Genomic DNA, 22978 nt, shown 5'->3' with positions numbered 1-22978 from the left:
TTCAAAACAAATTACTCCTAACAGTAAAATATTGTAGCTTATGTGCTGTCACATTGATTACCTAGCTATATGAATAGCTACAGAAACCACAAAGGGAAAAACAACTTAAAGAATATGGCAAAACTATAAATTTTCTCAGTTTTGTGGTATTTAGTAACCCTTTTAACCACCCTAAAAAGTGGGTATTTGCAGAGCACTGAGGCTTTGACTGGGTATCCCACTTAACCTCTGGTGTTTCTATAGAATTAATATGTACAACACTCAAGTAATCTGGCTTAATTTTGAAATTATATAATTATAACAAGTACACAGATATTGGTTCTAAGTGCCCTTTCATTAGAACAAGAGAATTTTATATCCAACAATTTCTATGCTTTAGCAAAAAATTAAAAGTGGGTAATGAATTAAGGATGATAGTTCAATAAAGCTCAAATTTTACACAAGTAGCTAGGTATTATAAATGCCACTGATATGAGAAAAGCTGATATACTTGCAAATACTGAAAATATCAGATTAGTGTCACTAACTCCTTTCCTAAAAATTATTTATATTATGCTCTCATTTGCAACTTATGTTTCAAATTTAAAAGCAAAAAAACAAAAACAAAAAACAAAAAACCCCAAAACCAAAAAACTCGTTTTTGCTACTTGTTCTTAGTAGGACTTACAACTTTCTCTGGGGAAGCAAATTATCTGTTGTTATTAATGATGTATGTATTTTCATTAGAAAAGTACTAAATGTATTTGGACTCACACACATTGGTTTAACTGACCATAAATAAACAAAACATAATTTTCCCGCCATGAAGTACTGAGTTACAACAAATGTATTAAAAAAACTTTATTTTCTTGAGAGTGCATACAAAATGTTATGTAAACACTGTTAGTATTACCTTTAAAGACATTCTAATTATTACTTCAGATTTTAATGTATTATAAAGAGGTTATGTCTCCTCCAGAAATATTAAAGGCCACACTGGGTGAAATGACCAAAGAAAACTTTAGCCTCTTACAGGCTAAACAAAGTACAAAATGTGAAAATAAAAAAATAAAGAGCAAATCAGGAAAAGAGAAAAACACAGCTCCGGGTATGCATTTCTAAATCAGCAATTTTAACATTTTAATTCCTAAACCAAAAATGTAAATTTTACAAAACACACATATATATATATATATATTCTTTACCATTTTTTCTCAAAAGATGTTTTATACATACATTTATATTTATGTGTGTGTATGTGTGTGAAATAACTGCAAATCTTACCAATTAAATAAATCGGGCAACTGCTAGCAGCTCTGAAATATTAAATGAAATGAGCCTATTATTTAGACAATTTCAGCCTTGAAAGAACATCTGGTCCGTCTTAGAATTCTTTTTTATAATGCATTTTGTATCTTTAGTTAGGAAATGGGAGAAACAGACTCATTCAGTTCCTACAGAATGGAGTATCTGCCAGTTTCAGTTTAACTTACAATAAAATGCACAAATACCTGAATATTTGAGAACTTTCTAAAACTAAAGTACTACTTCATTATATAAAAACTACTATGCATCAATTATGTTCATGTCTGATGAGTTTGCATATAAGTTAATGTGTTTGTAAAATCAAACCGGAATGTAGACCAAGTACAGGTGATCCAAGGTTCCTTGATTTAATGAGTTATTACAAAGCAGCACTGGGTTCAGCACACTTCAGACAGGCCTATTCACTCACCTGGTGAATTCCATGTCAGTCTACTCTGATGATTAAATATATTAAGGAAAGAAATGGTCCCAAAGGGTAACTGATGAAACCTTAAAGTCTTGGGCCAAAACCACAACCAAACTCCATGTAAGGTACAATCTCTCTCACACATACAAACACACATACCACATACACAACCACACACAAAAAATTTAATACACACACACAATGTTCCTGTTATTGTCCAGTAATCTCCCCTCACCCCAAAGTAATATACTATAAACCATAGCACAAATACAGTAAGTACACTGTAGCCTCAATTTAAACTGGCTATTGGTTGGGTCCATTATGAGGAACACATCACAGGTGACACTGTGTCGTGTTAAATTCTGTTTAGTACTGCTGATGACCAAAGCCCTTTAAACAGGTCCAAAACAGACCCATAGATCATCAAATTTCAGTTATCATGGAGAACGTTAAGATGAGGCTGCAGTGTATTTGATTATGTTGAGAATTTATAACATTCAAAATAAGAATACTTCTTAGTATTATAAATTATAAAAAGAAATGGATAGAATTTTCAGCATAATGTGGATATCAATTATTCCCATCTCACCCCTTCCATCCCATTAATTTATAATCTGAAAGAGGATTACTTGGTGCTATTGTTATCGATACATTAATGCTTTATTATCATCTTGACTGCTAACCTCAGTTGTCAAAAATGAACATTTCCCTTCTAATCATAATCAAGAATGAGGCCCTTACTCTTTAAAATAAACGTGCCTGACTTAAAATTTCAAGACAGTTAGAAAGCAAGGAAAAAAAAAATCAAAGTATCACTGGGTGAATTATGATTACACAAATTTGAATCACATTAGCTTATTCCCAAATAATGGAAACTTTATCCCCTTAAAAAACTTTAAATTACTGAAGTGCTTACATTTATTGACAAACCATGCATTTTCACAAAATTAAAACCTGAAATAATTTTTCACCTACATGTTTCACCACTCAATATACCCTATAAAACTAAGTTAACATTTCCATATTTTCTCATAGTACCATTCATATTAGTTTGTAAGTAGGAATAAAAAGAAAAATGAGTTCTAAATAAATGACACAGGAGGCAATAAATTGACACATGACAAGTAAATAAAAGGCTAAAGCACTCCAATACCATTGAAACTGTTTTAATGTTGTTGCAACTCCAAAATGCAACAATCATCAGCTTGTAAAGACCCAAATTTCAAAAATTCACTTTAATTACTCCTTCATACCTATTTTACAAAATAAAGGCAAGAGACATTTAAATCCTCCTTGTCCTAGTTGTGCTATCTATGTTCCTAACTTGTTTTCTATCACACTAGTGTATGCTGCAATTCCCATCAGATGCTATATAAGAAAAAATAAAATAAAATATTAACCTCTGCTTCAATGTATAGTTTCCAGAATCTGCCAGAACTGGGGAACTGGGCAACAAGGCGTTCATAAGTCTTCCGTGCTTTGTCTATAGGTTGATTCTAAAATTGAAAACCAATAAACAGCATTTACAATGTTAGGATTATGAAAATATTATTTACTGCAGAACCAAGTAGTGTGATTGGACCCATAGAGAAGGAAATGTAATCCTATATCACTAAACCTGTGCCTCTCGAATGAGAATGCTCCAAGCGTCAAGGTCATATGGATTCTCTTCTAATTTCTTTTCAGCTTTCTTCACCTTCTCTGGGACATACTCAGCTGCCTGGGGGAAAGAAAAATAACAAACTGATGTTACTGTTTTAAAAATTTCATGCCTAAATTAATCCAAGCACAAGATTATCAGTCTCTAATATAAAAGCATAAAAATGTCCTCTTACAAAAAGAGGCCTGCATTTTCTATAATCTATATTATGCTATCATAAGTCACCTGCATAAAAACAAAATCTAATGATCACATACTTTTAAAAAACATTTTAAAATTTAAACCCATTTTTCACATCAAATATTACACAGCAGCCGTTCTCAAACTCTGTGGTCTTAAGACGGACCCCTTTTATACTCTTAAAAATTACCTGGTATACCAAAGAGCATTTTGTTTATGTGATTATTTCAATATTTACTATATTAGAAATTAAAATGGAAAAATGTTAAATATTTATTCACGTACAAATAATAAAATTATTTGCATGTTAACAAATACTTCTAAGAAAAATAAATTTAAAAATTCAGTCAATACCCTTGTATTATGTATTTGCAAATCTACTTAATGTCCAATTGTTTTAAATGTAGCTGGATTTTTATATCTGCTTCTGCATTCTATCTGTTGTGATAGCACATGTAAAAATTCCACTGTACTCTCATGAGAGATTAAGAGTGATAGGGCAAAAATGTCTTAGATTTATTATGAAACAGTACAAACTCACAGAATGAACCTCTGAAAGTCTTAGGAATCCCTGGGGTCTGTGGACCAACTTTGAGAAACACTGCTATAGAGCATTCATCCTGAGCCACAAAAAGGAAAAGCATGAAATGACATGGAAATTTTATTTTTTTAGTTGAGAGAGAGACAGAGACAGAGAGCCGGAAGGGCGGAGCAGGGGAGGGAGAAGGAGAGAGGGAGAAAGAGAATCTTAAGCAGGCTCCACATTCAGCATGGAGCCTGATACAAGGCTCAATACATGCCCCTGGGATCACGATGTGAGTCAAAATCAAGGAGCAGGCATTCAACCAAGTGAGTCACCCAGGTGCCCCTGGAAATTTTATTTTGATGTAAAGATTTTAAAAACAGGACTCACAAATGATTTATACAGCATCACTAAAACTATAAAAGAAACTTGCAATAAGAGATTTATAAGACTGTACTAAAATGTCTAGTGGTCATGTGTGGGTGATGGGTGGTAGTTTTATTTTTATTATAGAAATATAATCTTAAAAAAATTAATGCCTAAAATAGTAGCTAGCACCTGAAGCAAAAATACAACTACTTCTCAAATTGTTGTTCTGAATACTACTATGTGCCACAAAAAGAAACTGATATTCAAATAAGTCAGATACATGTTAACCTATAAAAGTTTTGTCTTTTTGCAGGACTTCTTGAAATCTGTAATATGGCAAAACACAATAATGTTCGAGATAGACAGGGAAACACTGCCGCTAAGAGCTTTCTTTTTTCCTTTCTTCAGTGGCAATTAATATCTCATAGAAAATTACTGTCAAAACTCCAGTTGGGAAAAAACACTTTAAATTATGAGTTTAGAAAACAAAATTACCAAGGAGAAATAATACTCTCTTCTTTGGAATAAATTATTTAGAAAGAAAAACATGTTTTAAAAGATTAATGTAAATTTATATCAAAATTATGATGTTTTACTAATATACAAGAGCTTCATAAGCAGGCCAGCTTAAGAAGCTAAAACTGGAAAAATTTAATGAAGAGGACTACTGGCTCCAACCATATGTTATAACACAAAATGACAAGGCAAGTTTGGTAATGGTGACAAACCAATCACTGGTTCAAGATGATTAAGAAAGAGAATGATATATGGAAAATGAACAAACAAAGGTGATATTTTAAATCAGAATGGTAATTATTTAATGTACAGTGTTAGAATAACTGCAGTCAACTTTATCAAAATAAAGTTGAATTACTATTTTATCCTTTCTACCAAAGTAAATTTCAGATAGATCAAAGATTTAAACACAACAAAAAAAGAACTAGAGGAAAAAATAACTGAAATGTATCTGTGCATAGAAAAAACTTTTCCGGGGCGCCTGGGTGGCTCAGTCAGTTGAGCGTCCGACTTCGGCTCAGATCATGATCTCGGATCATGATTCAGATCAAGATTCAGATCTTCTTGAATCTCTTGAGGTTGAGCCCCACATGGGGCTATGTGCTGACAGCTCAGAGCCTAGAGCCTGCTGCGGATTCTGTGTCTCCCTCTCCCTCTGCCCCTCCCCTGCTCATGCTCGCTCGCGCGCGCGCGCGCTCTCTCTCTCAAAAATGAATGTTAAAAAAAAAGAAAAAGCTTTTTAGAAGCCTTTGAAGAGTAAACTTAATTCAGTGTAAATTTGTGCATGAAAAAGTATTACAAAGTCAAAAGACTAACCTAAAAAACATCCCAACTTATTATTTGGCATAGTACTAAATTTATTAACGTACAGTCAATAAAAGACCAGCAGCTCAGAAAGAAAATGGGCAAAGTACTGAAACAGTTCCCAGAAAGAGAAGTTAACAATGACCTTTAAACACTCAAAAGAAATACCAATGTAAACCGTAAGACAGAGACCAAAGTGTTTTACAATCAACATTGCACTGGCAAGGGTATATAAAAACAGACATTCTCACATTGTTGGCAGGGGCAAGTAATCTGATCAAAATTTAACATGAATGTCTGACCCTGAATTCCACTCCTGGCAACTTCTACTGCACACATGCCCAAAGATGTGTACTAAATAAAGAGTCAAGTACTTGGCTGTTTGCTGTTATATAAAACTAGAAGTAATTTAAATAATCATGTATACAACAACTGGCTAAATATAGGAATTTGCAATCACTAAAAAGAACAGAGCAAGACAAGTCTATAGATAGTAACATGGAACTATTACCATAATACTGCGTCAAAAAAAATTGGAGGTGAGCTGGGGAGAGACACACACACACACTTACTTCACAATGTATATACTCTTCTACTGTTTAAATTTTTACTATTCACCTTAAAAGTATTTGCTCAGTGCTTAATATGTGCCACACATTGTTGACAGGACACTTGAGATACAACAAATAAAGACTTTTACTTTCAAAAGATTTATTTACTTCTTGAAAAAAAAATTAAAAAACTATCTTAAAAGAAAACTAGGAGTGGGGCACCTGGGTGACTCAGTTAAGCGGCTAACTCTTGATTTCAGCTTGCTTCAGGCTATGCGCTGACAGAGGGAGCCTGCTTGGGATTCTCTCTCTCTCTCTCTCTCTCTCTCTCTCTCTCTCTCTACCCCTCCCCCACTCACATGGACTCACTCTCTCAAAATAAATAAACGTAAAAATAAAATAAAACTAGGATCTTAGTTTGGAAGATACCAACTATAATAAAGTGTTAATGATAAAATAAGAAGTAAATCTGATACAAGTACTTTAAATCAGCAAGTAAAAAACAACTAACCAATACCAGTTTTAGTTAAATCAACACTAACAATTAGGGTTTCAAAGCAATCTGATGGGAAGGCATATCATGATCTGAAAATTAACCAACCAAATTAGATAATGTATATCACAATCTGTAAAACAGCAGAGAAAACTCAGGAAACAGTGTCTAATACTCAACCACCAAAATTGCAGCAAAAAGCATAAATGTCTCCCTGCTAAATAAAACAAGCCATTCCCTTAGTGATCCTCAACCCTGGCAGCACATTAGAACCACCTGGGTGAAAGAGGATTTTAAAAAGATGCTCAAGCCCCACACTCTAGATCAATTAAATCAGAATCCCTAGGAACTGGCCTGGACCATCACTACTTTTATTTTACTTAAAAAAATTTTTTTTAATCACTAATTTAAAAAAACTCCCCAGATGGTTCTAATGTGCAGTCTCAGTTGAAACCACAGCTCTCTGAGGGTTTCATAACCCTTTGTAGTACCCCAGAACTTTCTTACAGTCTAGTGAAGCCTGTGGGCTCTTTCTCATAAGTGTTCTTTTCCCCCCCCCCCAAAGTAGGTACTACACCCAACATGGGGCTTGAATGCACAACATCAGAAGTTGTTTCCTCTACAGACTGAGCCAGCCAGGCGCCCCTCTAAGAATAATGTTCTTAAATACACAAAATAAACAGATACCTCAAAGGAAACCAACTACATTGAAATATAATTACTGAAATATTTTTAAACAAAGTTTTACACAATAACAGACACAACACATTAAATAAGATCTAGCAGTCAGTCTAATGATAAGGGCAACAATATTTGGAATATTTATGTCCAATTACAGCTGTTGCTAACACTGCTAATGTAAAGGTATCTTGCCTACATTCATAAGGAAAGGCTCAATTTCAGTTAGACAGTAGTAAAAACAAAGAGTTTTCCATACAACTTCATAGAATCCCTACAATTCTATCCAGACACCTGGGGGATGGGGTTACAATGGACTAAGAACCGATGCAAATGATGTTGGAGATCAGATGTAAAAAAGTTTTTGAGCATCTACAATGTAAAGCATTAATCATTCTTTGTTAAGTAATAACCCCATTTCATAACAAGAAATATAAACTACATGAATCTACCCAAAGTCTAGTTAGAATCTGACAGAACCATAGCTCAGCTCTTTTCAGACTCTGTTACACCCCTAAATATTTTCCTCTTGCCAAGGATGCAGTTAAATGTTCATAAAATAATTTACATAGATAATTCTCAATCAACTATATTAATTAACAAGAAAGCTACCGAAAATAGCCAAGAATATAGTCTAGTAGTTTTGCGCAATGGATAGCGCATTGGACTTCTAGTACTTTGGGCCACATTTAATTCCTACAATAAAAAGTCATTCATCATCATGAACCAGTTAGTTGGCCAATGGCACAATATTTTTGTTCTCTGGCCTGGGCATATTTCCATACGGCAAAGGAAAATTGAACAGTTTTCTACTATCCACAAGGAGACTGGACCTCCACAAGGAATGGAATTGTGTTACTATTTCCTAAATCTTTTGCCCAAAGGAATAGGTCACTTTAAGAAAACTTAGGACAAGTTTCCAGTGCTCACTTGTAATGGAATGAGTTCAGAACTCAGCTTGCTTAGTGTAGCAAAAGAACAGGTGTCCCATAGTTACATGGCCCCCAAATTTATTACTATAAGAAACTCTATTACAAATCCAGCTTTTGCCTTTGGAATAAACTACAATCCTATTACCATTCTTTAAGAATGTTAATGGGCAGTGGGATGGAACCCCAATAAGCAGAACAAAAGATGGACTAGTTCCCAAGGCATGCACATTACCAATGATACCAGAACTTTGAGAACTCCTTTGATTTGCAAAATTTTAAAAATCAGAAAAATTACACAATTATATGGAGTATACGGAGATACATACCAACACATACTATTTCAAATGGGTACAAAACCCAGAAAAATTATGAACTAGATGATATATTTTTTTGTATAGGGACAAGATGTTACTCAAGAACTGTCTCTAGCATCTGTTCTATGAACTGTTTTTCTAGCAGTAGCATACTGCTAAAATTAACAACTTATTTTCTTTGGTTACAACAGTAACCAATTTACAACTGGCTAAAAGTCTGAAGGCAGGGTAAATCCATTATGTGTTCAATCTTAAAATTTTCTTTAATAATGGCTTTTTGGAGACATAATCATATATAATTCACTCATTTAATGTATACAATTCACAATAAGTTTTTTAAAATATTTTATCACCCAACAAGAACCATACCCATTAGTCATTACAATTTCCCAATCCCCTAGTCCTAAGCAACCACCAAACTATTTTCAGTCTCCATAAATGTGCGTGTACTTCATGTGAATGAGATTACATAACGTGTTTCTGACTTGCATTTTGAGTGTTTTCAAAGTTCGTGTTTTATCACGTATCAGTACTTTCCTCTCCAATGCCAAATATTTCATTGTATGGATAATCCCACATTCTGTTTATCAGTGATGGCCATTTGGATTGTTTCCAATTAAAAAAAATATTTTGCGGGGGCGCCTGGGTGGTTCAATCGGTTAAGCATCTGATTCAGCTCAGGTCATGATCTTGCGGTTTGTGCATTCGAGCCCTGTTTCGGGCTCTGTGCTGACTGCTCAGAGCTTGGAGCCTGCTTTGAATTCTGTCTCCCTCTCTCTCTACCCCTTCCCCCATTCGTTTTCTCTCTCTCTCAAAAGTAAATAAACATTTAAAAAAATTAATATAGAAGGATTTTTTTAGGTTTATTTATTTTGAAAGAGCCCGTATGAGTGAAGGGCAGAGAGAAGGAGAGAGAATCCCAAGCAGGTTCTGCACTGACAGCAGGGTTCGATCCCATGAACCATGAGATCATGACCTGAACCAAAACCAAGGGTCGGACAGTTTACCAACTGAGCCACCCAGGTGCCCCGGATTGTTTCCAACTTTGAGTAGAGTTCATTTTGTGTTTTGTTATTCTTAGAGATACATGTATATACACGCGCGCGTGTGCGCGCACACACACACGCATACTCCTACAGGTAATATTGTTAGGTTATATGGGAATTCTATTTTTAACATTTTGAAGAACTGTCAGACTGTTTTCCAAAGTGACTGAACCATTTTACATTCCCACCAACAGTGTATGAGGGTTCCAATTTCTCCACAACCTCACCAACAGTTGTCTTTTGATGATTATAACCATCCTACTGGGTATGAAGTGGTAACTCATGGTGGTTTTGATATACATTTCTCTGATGGTGAACCAAGTTCAGCATTTTTTGATGTTCTTACTGCCCATTTGCCTTATTGGCCTACCCAGATTCTTTGCCCATTTTTAACTGGGCTATCTTTTTATTGTTGAATTTCAAGAGTCTTTTGTATATTATAGCTACAAATCCCTTATTAGATACCAGATTTACAAAAATGTTCTCCTGTTAGGTGAGTGTTTTCACTTTCCATGCTTAACCTTTTGTTTGTCATGTGAAGCTAACCCAGAGAAAGAGAACTTGACAAGACACCATGCACTTTCAATGGTCCTCAAACTTTTTGTAAAGCCTTAGTTTGCATTCTTAAAAATCGAAGAGCCAAAGAAAAAATTTTTACGTGTGGGTTATATCAATATTATCATTAAAAATTAAAATGGAAAAAATTTGTTAATTCACTTTAAAATAAAACAATTTTATTTAAAAATATTTTCCAAAACAAAAAAATAATTAGTGGAAATAATGGCAGTTTTATGTTTTTGTGATTCTTTAATGTCTGGCTGAATAGAAGACATTATCTGCTTCAGCTTTCAGTCTATTGCAATATATTGTTTTGGATGAAATATGACTATGTAACTACAGTTATGAAGTACATGACTACGTATGTAATTGGAAAAGGGAAAAGCACTTTTAATACCATTTTCAAATCATTGGTAGTCTCTGAGAAACTAAATTAAGCTTTACTAAAACTGCAAACCAGTTTCTATATGGCAGCTTAACTAATTAAGGAGGGTGGATAATTGGGGATGGAAGGGGGGGAAATGACAAACACGATTAACGGTTGAAAGAATAAAGTAATCTAATTTCTTCCTTCCATTCCCACCAGGGAAGTAGAAATATAACTTTCACAGGGGAAAAAAAGGGAAGGGGGGATAGGTCTCCTTCAAATAGCTATTTTCATGGTAAATAGGAAGGGTGTTATGCTAGAGGTCATACCAACATTCAATTAAAATGGAGACCAATGAAAATTTAATCCAACTGATAATTATCATAAGTACGGGGAGAAGGTGGTAAAATTAAAAAGATTTAAACCTATGTAAATATCTCTTGACCATGACCAACAGAACTAGAGGATGAGTCTCAAATACAGTTCTGTAATGAGTATTTTCCACTAATAAGGGTAATGGCTAAATACAGTAGAGGGAGGAAAATTTTTGTAAAATAGTATCAAAAGCCTAACCATCCTCAAATAATCTGCAATATTTTTCTCCACTTATTTTATCAAGAGTGTACTGGGGCGCCTGGGTGGCTCAGTGGGTTAAGTGTCCAACTTCAGCTCAGGTCACGGTCTCGCGGTTCGTGAGTTCAAGCCCCGCGTCAGGCTCTGGGCTGATGGCTCAGAGCCTGGAGCCTGCTTCGGATTCTGTGTCTCCCTCTTTTTCTGCCCCTCCCCCGTTCATGTTCCGTCTCTCTCTGTCTCAAAAATAAATAAACGTTAAAAAAAATTTTATTTTATTAAGAGTGTATTCAAAAACAACTTTTAAGGGGCGCCTGGGTGGCTCAGTCGGTTAAGCGTCCGACTTCGGCTCAGGTCATGATCTCACAGTCTGTGGGTTCGAGCCCCGCATCGGGCTCCGTGCTGACAGTTCAGAGCCTGGAGCCTGTTTCAGATTCTGTGTCTCCCTCTTTCTCTGACCCTCCCTGTTCATGCTCTCTCTCTCTGTCTCAAAAATAAATAAATGTTAAAAAAAAAATTTTAAAAACAAAACAAAAAAACCACAACTTTTAAGGTTCAGGTATCTTTAACCCATAAGTGGTTTGCAAACTTTCATTTACATAAAAATCACCTGTGGTACTTGTTTCAAATGAAGATTCTCAGCCTCACTAACAGAATCTGTTATACCAAGTCTGAAATTGGGGTGTAGGTACCTATACTTGAATAAAGCACCTAAGTAATTATGATTCAATAGACCATGAACTCCGTTTGGAGAAATACTATCTAATCTACGTGTCCTGTAATACATTTTTCGAAATGTTGCTTCCTTAAAAATAAAGTGGCATCAGACCCAAGTCATTCCATTTTTTTCCTAAAACATAATAAAGCTGCATGGACTATACTATCTATATGAAGTCTTAATTCTCCCTTGGCAGTTAAACTTTATTTATAATTAAAAATAGACTAGAGTAACCCTTTGCAAGACTACCTGCAAGTAGTAACCAAGAAGATTCATATGCCTAGACAATGAAGCAGTTTATGTGACAGGTGATGTTAGGACTGAATGCCAGCTTAGTCCTGTGTGCCTTTACCAGTGCAATGGAACTCTACCAGATTTTTGGTATCCTGCATATAATCCCTTCAATCCTTCCAAAGACTAAAAATCTAAGAAACATGTAAACAATTCAAAACTTAAGAAAAAGTAGGCTAAAGATTATTGGCCCAAATGACACATATCACATTTCCTTATTAAATTTGCTTATTCATTCCCTAGGAAACAGATGCAAACTACAAATAAAAAATTGAGTCTTTTAGAATTTAAAAAATGTAGCTTTAGACCAAATGTAGCCAAGATATTAATTCTCTAGATTAAGTAAAATGTTAGAAAAACATCAATTAAGAAATGGTTTTGTCCTTCTGGCTTTAAGTATTTACTGATTATAAGCTATCCACTAATCTAAAAATTTACTAACTCAAATTCCCCTTCCTTTTTTTAAAAATACATTTTAAAGAGAAAGAGAGAGAGAGAGAGAGTGCATGCGCTAGAGTGTAGGAGACTGACAGAGGGAGGGAGAGAGAGGGAGGGAGGGAGGGAGGGAGGGAGAGAGAGCGCGCGCGCGCGCATCTCAAGCAGGCACCACGCACAGCACGGAGCCCAATAAATGCAGGGCTCAATTCGACAGACCCTGGGATCATGACCTGAGATGAAATCAAGAGTTGGATGCTCAACTGACTGAGCCACCCAGGCGCCCCAAATATCTTTTTACATCAATTCTCACACCATTACCAACTGTCCAGCAAAACAAAAAGACTCAAATTCACAGCAAGGTCTTGGCTAAAGAGAAATAAAGATTTAGAGACAATGGTAGAAAAGCTCAAAACTAAGAATTGTGTTTGGCAATGGTCCACTTAATAGGTACAAACATCTGAACACAGATTTTGCAACTCTGGGAAGTCTATCTGGGATGTAAACTATACTCCCCGAAACGCCTATATTCTTAATGTTGAAGGAATGCAATCTTTCTTAACACAGCACCTTTCTGTTGTACTTCTAAAGAAAACCAATACTTCCGTAAATACAGATCTATCTCACTTAGGAACAATGACTGCCAACTATAGATAGTATTCTACACAGTCGAAATATTAACAATAAAGACGAACTCAATTTTAGCTGCCCAAACTGTTATACTAAGTAACACAACACAAGGGAGGAAAGTAAGAAAGACTATTACAGAAAGACTGTTAAAAACAGAAAAGAATAACTGGGCCCAAGAACACATCGCCTAATACACATACCTGGCCTTTCCCCCTCCCTATTCCTAACTGCCGCCCACATCCACTTTGACTTTGAAATTGTCCTGGTGCTATCATTACCTTTTAACCACTGGTAAGTATTAATGGTACTCAGCAAAGCCCTAAACAAGGTTTCAGGCTTCAACACTTGTATATATTTCATCTTTCTTCCTTCATTAATAAAGCAAAACAAGGATTAATCTTTTTAATTACTACTGGTAATTATGCTTCTTCAAGTCATGCAATTTTTCCAAAGTGAGGATCATTCTGTTTATATTATAGGCCTTTCTAATTCTAGGTAGGTTATAGATTGTTTTAAAAGTGAAGTCTTATTTCTATTTTTTTTTTTTTAACGTTTATTTTTGAGAGACAGAGCGCAAGTGGGAGACACAGAATCTGAAGCAGGCTCCTGGCTCTGAGCAGTCAGCAAAGACCCCAACGTGGGGCTCAAACTCACTATGAGAGATCATGACCTGAGCCAAAGTCAGACACTTAACCCACTGAGCCACACAGGTGCCTCGTGTCTTATGTCTAAAAGACGTCTGTAGAAACAGAATTTTAAGGATTTAAAGGTTCATATGAATTGGCCTGGCTGAGAACATCTCTCTCCATCCTCTTATCTAACAAAACTTTAGGAACCACCACTTTTACACCCAAAATATTTTACTCTGTATTATTTGTCCATCTGTCCTCCCAAGATTAAACTCTTTGAGAATTTGTACTGTATTGCAGAGCCTAACTGCAAAATTCATCCATTCATTTATCAAACACCTTTAAATATCAAAGAGAATTTCCTAGATTCCTAGATGCAAGGATGAATAAATAAGGCCACCCCTTCAACTCAGGCCTAAACCCAGTGGAGGAACTCTAAACAATAGCTAAATGCTGTAAGGGTAGTGCACAAAGTAAAATGAAGCTAAGAAAGAATGAGATAAAAAACTGAACCAAGCAGTGAAAAAAAACATATGCAAGACAAAAAAAGAGCCATAATTCACACAGGAACTAGATGTGTTTTCATTAGGGAAGGGGGGGGAGGGGACTTACAAACAAAGTTTTGTCACCACGGAACTGGCAAAAAACGGTAATCAAGAATACCCATGAAAACTAAGGTAATTTAAATAGCTCTCTATATGCAAAATGGAACTTTCTCACAAGAGTTAAAAAAACAAACAAACCAGAAACAAAAACCAATAAACCTTAGCAGCGATTTTGCTTGTCTACAGTCATTTTCCTCTATCAAAGGGAAATCTAGAGATTCAGTACCAAGAAAGAAATGACCATGCATAGTTTTGAATAACTAAGGTATCAGGTTTATTCAAAAAAACTTTTTTTTGCGCTTCAATGCTAAAAGGGTAAAAGAAATCTACACCTCCTATCTTGCCAGATTCTTTGTCCATCACATCTCTTGGCATCTTTCTAAAGCAAATGCACAATTCAGAGTGGCTTTGATTTTTTTCTTACTAGTCTTCAGCTTTGTTTGGTCTCTTTTTCTTGTCTATCATTTTAGGTACTCTCTTTTCCTATATATATTCACTGACCAGTTAAAAGGTTACTGAAGAACACAACATCAACCCACAAATTACTAATTGCAAAGGGGAAAATAATCTTTCACAAGGAAGAAACCCAGCAGTCATCACCCTACCTAAAGCAAACTAGTTGATTTGTATGGTCAACCAGGTCACTATTGAAGGTATCATTTAATTACCACTTCAGTTAAAGTTGAATAGTACAATCTCTGGGATTTGCCTGAAAGCAATGAGGATGGGGAGAGTAAGTGAAAGTATGGGGGAAAAAAGATTAAGTCATCAGTTACAGCTCTACGATAGAAACATCATTCGTTACACTATTTTTTTGCATGTTTGAAATGTTATCATTACAAACTTAAAGAAAAGATAGTATGTGTTTTAGGTTGATGAAAGAAAGATACAGGAGCCACCATAAAGGTTGGGACAAGTTGAGCATCAAAAAGAAAAATAGCTATCGCTTATTTCTTTTAATATTTATTTTGAGAGAGACAGACAGACAGAGACAGACAGAAATGGTGCATGTGAGGGAAAGGCAGAGAGAGGGAGACTGAGGATCTGAAGCAGGCTCTGCGCTAACAGCAGCAAGCCTGTTGTGGGGCTCGAACTCATGAACCACAAGGTCATGACCTGAGCCAGATACTTAACCCAATGAGCCACCCAGCTGCCTCACTGCTTAACACAGTAGATACAGAGAAACCCATGAATCCATAGTGATCTCTTTTATAAAGAAAAACAAAGAAATTCCTTCTTTACAGAAAAGTATGAGCCAGTCAGTAAAGACATAAGAGAATTTTCAAAACACCATTTGCCACCTCCAATATAATAACTGATTTATTCAAGAATTATCAATCGATGACAAATAATAACTAGTTAAAAGGTTACTGAGGAACACAATACCAACCCACAGATTACTAACTGCAAAGGGGAAAATAATCCTTCACAATGAAGAAAGCCAACAGTCATCACCCTATCCAAATAAACCTATCCATCACTAATAGTGGAACAACCTAGCATGAAGTGCTTTCTAACATAACACTCTAAGTTACTCTACCCAAAAATATTTAACCCAAATATTACCAAAGCTCTCAGTTTAGACCTAACCACACACAGTTTTCAGGAAATAACACAAGATGAAGGGAAAAGTTAAACACACACAAAAATCAAATCAACTCAGAAAATTAGAAGTTTTACTAGAAAATTGTCCTGGGTTCCTCAAACAATAACCCTGGGGAGAAAAATGGGGGAAGACTATTCAAGAGACGTTAACTAAATGATGCCTGTAAATCCAGATAGATTCTGCCTTAAAAAAAGGAAAAGAAACCCTACGAAACATATTCTTGGGACAACTGGGGAAATTTGAACACGGACTGGGCTTTAGAAATGATAGTATTACTATTAATTTTCTTAGGTGAGAAAATGGTATGGTTGTTAAATAACTGCATCAATGTCCTTATATAAAAGAATGCTGAAATATATGAGGCTGAAATATGTGTTGGCTTACTTTCAAATAAATATGTATGGAGAGATACAGCAAGTATGGCAAAATGGTTAACAATTGTTGACTGTGGGTGAAGAACTATGTTGCAGGCATTCATTGCACTTTTCTTTCAACTTTTCTCTATGTACTAAACTTCACACTAGAACTTTAGGGTTAATTTTTTTCTGTAAGTTTTAGCCATCTCTGCCATTTAAAAACCACATATCTGAAATATTCGAAGTCATGACATTGCAGTGTCTACAATTTTAGATAAACGAAAGAATTAACAAATTCTGGAAATTTTCAATGAAACCTTAGGAGATCACTCCTTGACTTTCAGGTGACAAACTATTAGCCCAGAAAAATGGTAGGTATACATAAACAGATTTGATAGAATTTTGAGACTTTTCATTCTTGGGCATTCTGACAACATGTAAAATACAAGCACAGAAGATTTCAGTACTGAAATCAGTCAACAAGCAAGCACAAAATTTAATTTAGGAAGCTTTTCCCGACCTAATGAAATTTACAATCATACAGACTATTCAAGAGGAACTGCAATTTTGCCTCATCTCTGTTAACCTCCAAGAACAGCCTCTACCTTCTAAGCTGGGGACTTAAAAAAACAAAAACCTAAGTGTAGTTCGTTACCATGGCAACGGGAAATTTCAGGAAATTGAGACCCTGCAGGCTAGCTAGCCTCCATTTTAAAAACTATTTACCTGAACATACCATCACTTTAAGTCGAAAAACAAATTGAATGACATCTTTCATAAAATACCAGTTTCCTCTTTCAAACTAAAGGTAAATACTACCCTACAAAATTCTGAATAAAGAGCAAAAGAAACAAATCATTTATTTAAATGTCTGAGTTTTAAAATATTTATATGTCACTTATGTCCAGTACTAAAGCAGATGCGTTTATTCACAGTGGCCAAAACAGACTCCTCATTTCCGATTTATCAAATTCTGCATTATGTGTCGGTTGAAAACCGAAAATGAAATGTGGACAAAGAAAAAAAAAAGAAAACCACAAAATTCCCCAAGTCTCTGCATAACCATGCTCTTACTCCTAGACTGCTTCCTTCTTCATTCGCTCTGGCAAGACACTATTTCTCCAGATGAGTTTCATCTCAAATTATTTTTCAAACTGGTAACCTATTTCTGCGTATATCGGAGAGGGGGAGGAGGAAACATTGACAAGTTTTTCGAGAACAGCGAGTACACGTTAAAATAATCCATTCCCAAACACCCTAACATCAAAACAAAATGTTATCAAAGGAAGGCATCCCACAGGAGTAGTCCCACGAACCTAAACAGGACGAAGCAGCTTCCTGGCTATTGTCTACATCAAGTATTTGTTCACATTAACGCCTAAGACAGAGAAGCCAAAAAATAACTTCAAATCTCAGTCAGCTCTTCCTCCCCATTCCCACCATTCTTCTGTACCCGGTCCTCTGGGTTCATTAGACCCCGATTCCTTCCTCAGGCGAACATGGCTGGAGTACCCGGACGAACAGAGACGTGGAGAGAAGAGGTCGCCACGAGGCCCCACCACTCTCTTTCCTCACCTGCTCCGGGGCTCCGTCTCCTGACATGGCCTCAGCTGATTAGAGAGTGAGAACTGGCCCGCGATGCGAAGCTAGAAAAGAAAAATTAAACTAAAAGCCACCCAAGCCAGTAAAGTTACCCCCAGCCCAGCGGAGCCAGACCGCCAACACGAATCGCCACCGCCCACTCAGATATGAATTAAAATGGCTGCGCCCCTGCTGGCCGAGGAGAGAGGTGTGGCTTCTGCATTAACTTCCGGGGCAGTGGGCGGGATTAAAAGCTCAACTCCCCAGTTACTTGGCAGCGCAGAAGCAAAGAGAACCCAGAGGTGGGCCCAAAGCCTGCGCTGACGTCACGACTCTGGGTTTAGGGAAACTGTTGTTGAGCTGGCTACAACCGGCTGGGAGGCGGGAATCTGGTTAGCCTGGAGGTTTGCGCGCCTTTCAGAATTTAATTGTCAAGCTTTGAAACCTGGTTCTTCACTTTTTTTTTTTCTGAAAAATTTATTTTATTTTATTTTTGGGCGTTAACAGTAAATTTTATTTATTTATTTTTATATGAAATTTATTGTCAAATTGGTTTCCATACAACATCCAGTGCTCATCCCAACAGGTGCCCTCCTCAATGCCCATCACCCACTTTCCCCTCCCTCCCACCCCCCATGGTTCTTCACTTTTGAAGCCTGATTACCAATCAGTTCAGGCAAACTGTCTATTTTAGGGAGCAATGCTAAGTTTAAATGCCTTCTATGTATTGGAGATAAGGAATACATCGAGGTCTCAGCTAATTTTTCTATGCTTCCTACGGATGAGAGGAACCGATCAAGCCCACAATAATTTGTACTGTCACCATCTACTATTGTGTCTAAGGCTTATTTCTCATTTTCCTTTTAATTGTGCTTTTATGGGTTTTCTTGGTGGGGGTGACAGGAGGTTGGGTAGGGTTATTTTTGGTTATGCAAAAAAATTTTGTTTGAATTGTTATGTAGTAGAATCTATCAATCTTATTGCTCTGGATTTGGGGACCAAGATAGAAGGGCTTTCTCCATTCCCAGATAATAAATTCAATCATGGTTTTAGTACTTCCTCGGTTTCATTTTTTCCATTTAGATAGTGTTGCTAGAATTGGCAAATAAAAATACAGCACAATCAGCTAATTGAATTTCATACAAATAATTTTTTCTATAATTATGTACCAAGGGGTTAATGTAGGCAACTGTACATTTTAACTGGTAACCCTACATTTGGATTTATGATCCATTTAGAGTTTAATCTGGCGTATATTACACAGAATGGATCCAATTTCATCTTCTCCCAAATACAAATTCCATTTTCAAAAATAAATTTTAATGAAAGTAGTCTAAAATAAATTAATGACAATATGACATTTTGCTTCTGAATGCTGTGCTTTGCATCTTTCAAGAATGAAGAATATTTTCTGCTTAGCCAACATAATACTATCATACCTAATTAGATTAATCATTCTTTAATATTATCTAATATATACTACATATTCAAATTTTCCAATTGTCCCCAAATTTTCTTCACATCTGGTTTACTTAAATCAAGAGCCAATCCAGGACCACACATTATGTTTGGTTTTTCTGTTTCTTATATCTCTTTTAATCTAAGACAGTTGCTTTTTTTACAATACTGATGTGTTGAAGAGACTGACCAAGCCAGTTAGTTGTCTTTTAGAATGCATGTTCCACCTTATGGATTTGTCTCATTGTTTCCTCATGATGTCATCCCGTAAGTTTCCTGTAAAGGTGTGGTTACTGCCCATTAAGTAACATAAAACTTAATACTGGATTAGGGTGGAGACAGACGGATTCTGTTATATTCTTGCAACTAGAAAGTAATTCTTGGAGCATCTGGGTGGCTCAGTTGGTTAAGTGGCTGACTTTGGCTCAGGTCATGATCTCACAGCTAGTAAGTTCAAGTCCTGCCTCCTGATCTGTGGGTACAGCTCAGAGCCTGGAGCCTGCTTTGGATTTTGTGTCTCCATCTCTCTCTGCCACTCCCCCACTCGCGCTCTGTCTCTCACTCTCAAAAATAAATAAACATTTAAAAAAATTATTTGATAAAATTTCACCCAAAGTTATGATTTAAGGAGACAGAAGTCTCCAAGCAGGGCAGGTCAGGGGCAGCCCCAAAGAGTAGGAGGCAAAGGGGGAGCAGGTGCCCTGGTCTAACTGTTGTAGGGGCGCACTTTGGGCAAGATTCAGGAGCAAGAGACTGCAAGGCTAGGCCTGGGAGCAATGGCGTCCAAAGAGGCACAGTCAAAAATTTCAACATGGAAAATGCCAGCCAGGAAAATGATTAAAAAAAAAAAAAATGAAAAGGAGCAAGTTGCTAATAAAGGAGAGCCCTTAAGCCTCCCTTTGGAAGCTGGTGAATATTGTGTGTCCAGAGTAAATCATAGGCTCCTCTGTGTTTAGTCAGCCCATCCTTCAGTATAGGTGGGACATGATTCAGAGGCTTGCAGAGCCACAGGCAAGGATGAATGAAGACAAGATGGTTAGGATTGGGAAGGTGAGAGAGCTGATGGAAAAGCTGAGGGAAAAGCAATTCAGTCATAGTCTGCAGGTAGTTAGCCCTGATCCTCCTCACCGTGACCATCATGATGAGTTTTGCCTTATGCCTCCAATCCTGATGTTTTCCCTGAAGTTAATGATAACACACACCTGCTTCCTAAACTTACATGTTCTCCATATACCTTTGTTGTAAACATTGTGGGTCTCCTATTACCAACTTCTAAATGAATGTTGTATTTTGACCCACTCTGTAAGATTCTGTCAGCGGGGGAGTTTTATCCTATTGCATGGCAAAATGCTCATTATATATTGTGAAGTTAATAAAGCAGTTTAAAAAGCCAAGAAAGAAAGAGAGAAAGAGAAAGAAAGAAAGAAAGAAAGAAAGAAAGAAAGAAAGAAAGAAAGAAGAAAGGAGGAAAGAAAAGGAAATCTCTAACAAAGTAGGAACAGAAGGAAACTTCCCTGTTTGATAAAGACTGTTTCCCAGAAATCTACAGTAGGCCATTTTAAATTATAGTAATGGTCACTTTCTTTTTTTTTTTATGCTCTTTTTAAAATTTTTACTTTATTTTTTTAATTTACATCCAAGTTAGTTAGCATATAGTGCAACAATGATTTCAGGGGTAGAGTCCTTAATGCCCCTTACCCGTTTAGCCCATCCCCCCTTCCACAACCCTTCTAGTAACCCTCTATTTGTTCTCCATATTTAAGAGTCTCTTATGTTCTGTCCCCCTCCCTGTTTTTATATTATTTTTGCTTCCCTTCCCTTGTGTTCATCTGTTCTGTGTTTTAAAGTCCTCAAATGAGTGAAGTCATATATCTTTCTCTGACTAATTTCACTTAGCATAATACCCTCTAGTTCCATCCACATAGTTGGAAACGGCAAGATTTCATTCTTTTTGATTGCCAAGTAATACTCCATTGTATATATATCTACCACATCTTCTTTATCCATTCATCCGTGGATGGACACTTGGGCTCTTTCATACTTTGGCTATTGTTGATAGTGCTGCTATAAACATTAGGGTGCATGTGCCCCTTTGAAACAGCATACCTGTGTCCCTTAGATAAATACCTAGTAGTGCAATTGCTGGGTCATAGAGTAGTTCTATTTTTAATTTTTTGAGGAACCTCCATACTGTTTTCCAGAGTGGCTGCACCAGTTTGCATTCCCACCAGCAGTACAAAAGAGATCCTCTCTCTCTGCAACCTTGCCAACATTTGTTGTTGCCTGAGTTGTTAATGTTAGCCATTCTGACAGGTGTGAGGTGGTATCTCATTGTGGTTTTGATTTACATTTCCCTGATGATGAGTGATGTTGAGCATTTTTTTCATGTGTTGTTGGCCATCTGGATGTCTTCTTTGGTGGTCACTTTCATTTCTACTGCTTAACACTGCACTGGAGGTCCCAGTTAATGCCAAATGAAATATTAATGTTAGAAAAGTGAGACAAATCTTTCAATATTTTCAAACAATATGACTTTCTACCTAGAAGACAGAAGTAAATCAATTGATAAACTATTAGAAATAACAATAAAATCCAGTAAGGTGTTCAAATAAAGGATCAACTTATAAAAATTAAGAGTTCCCTATACTCCATCAGTAATGGATTAGAAAAATGTCATAAATGATAAAATATACTCATGATAGCAATAGAAACCATAAAACATCGAGGGGCACCTGGGTGGCTCAGTCAGTCAAGTGTCTGACTTTGGATCAGATCATGATCTCATGGTTCATGAGTTCAAGCCCCACGTTGGGCTCTGTGCTGACAGCTTAGAACCTGGAGCTTGCTTCAGATTCTGTGTCTCCCTGTCTCTCTGCCCCTCTCCGATTCGTGCTCTATCTCTGTCTCTCAAAAATAAATAAAAACATTACCAAAAAATTAAAAACAAAAAACCCATAAAACATCCAGAAACAGTTCTTCTGCTGGTTACCTATGACCTCCCAATTACCTAATGCTGTGGTCAGTCTTACTTGATCTACCAGCAATATTTGACAACACAATCACTCCTTTCTTTTGGAAACATTTTTGTCACTTTACGTCCAGAATACATATTTCTTGGTTTTGCCACTATGTCATTGGCCAAATTTAAACACACACACATACACACACACACACACACACACACACACACACATGTATGTGTGTTATATGTGTATATATATATGTTATACATATATATACGCATATACATACATACATATATATACACATACGCATATATACACATACGTATATATACATATATATGTATGTTATATATATATATATATAACACACATAAGCCAACATTATTCATAAAATAATTACTATTAACACATATATTGTAACATTTTATTAC

General features: G+C 36.2%; 1 protein-coding gene across 2 annotated transcripts in view; it reads right to left on the bottom strand.

Annotated features, from left to right (window-relative positions):
- The window catches only part of CSTF3 (cleavage stimulation factor subunit 3), a 72038-nt gene extending 53704 nt beyond the window's left edge, over window positions 1-18334 (bottom strand). The window contains exons 1-3 of one of the 2 annotated variants that reach the window (XM_015081146.3): window positions 18118-18333; window positions 3330-3431; window positions 3112-3207 (exon numbers count right to left, since the gene is read on the bottom strand). In XM_015081146.3, coding sequence (XP_014936632.1) covers window positions 3112-3207; window positions 3330-3431; window positions 18118-18144 — 225 coding nt within the window. In that variant the 5' untranslated portion in view covers window positions 18145-18333. Of the gene's footprint in view, window positions 1-3111; window positions 3432-18117 lie in introns of both variants that reach the window. The other variant, XM_053203323.1, reaches the window with a different exon arrangement.
- Window positions 18335-22978: the final 4644 nt, after the last annotated feature.

This window comes from Acinonyx jubatus, chromosome D1 (genome assembly GCF_027475565.1).
Source record: "Acinonyx jubatus isolate Ajub_Pintada_27869175 chromosome D1, VMU_Ajub_asm_v1.0, whole genome shotgun sequence".
NCBI lineage: Eukaryota > Metazoa > Chordata > Mammalia > Carnivora > Felidae > Acinonyx > Acinonyx jubatus.
This window is presented reverse-complemented; position numbering and strand designations above follow the sequence as displayed.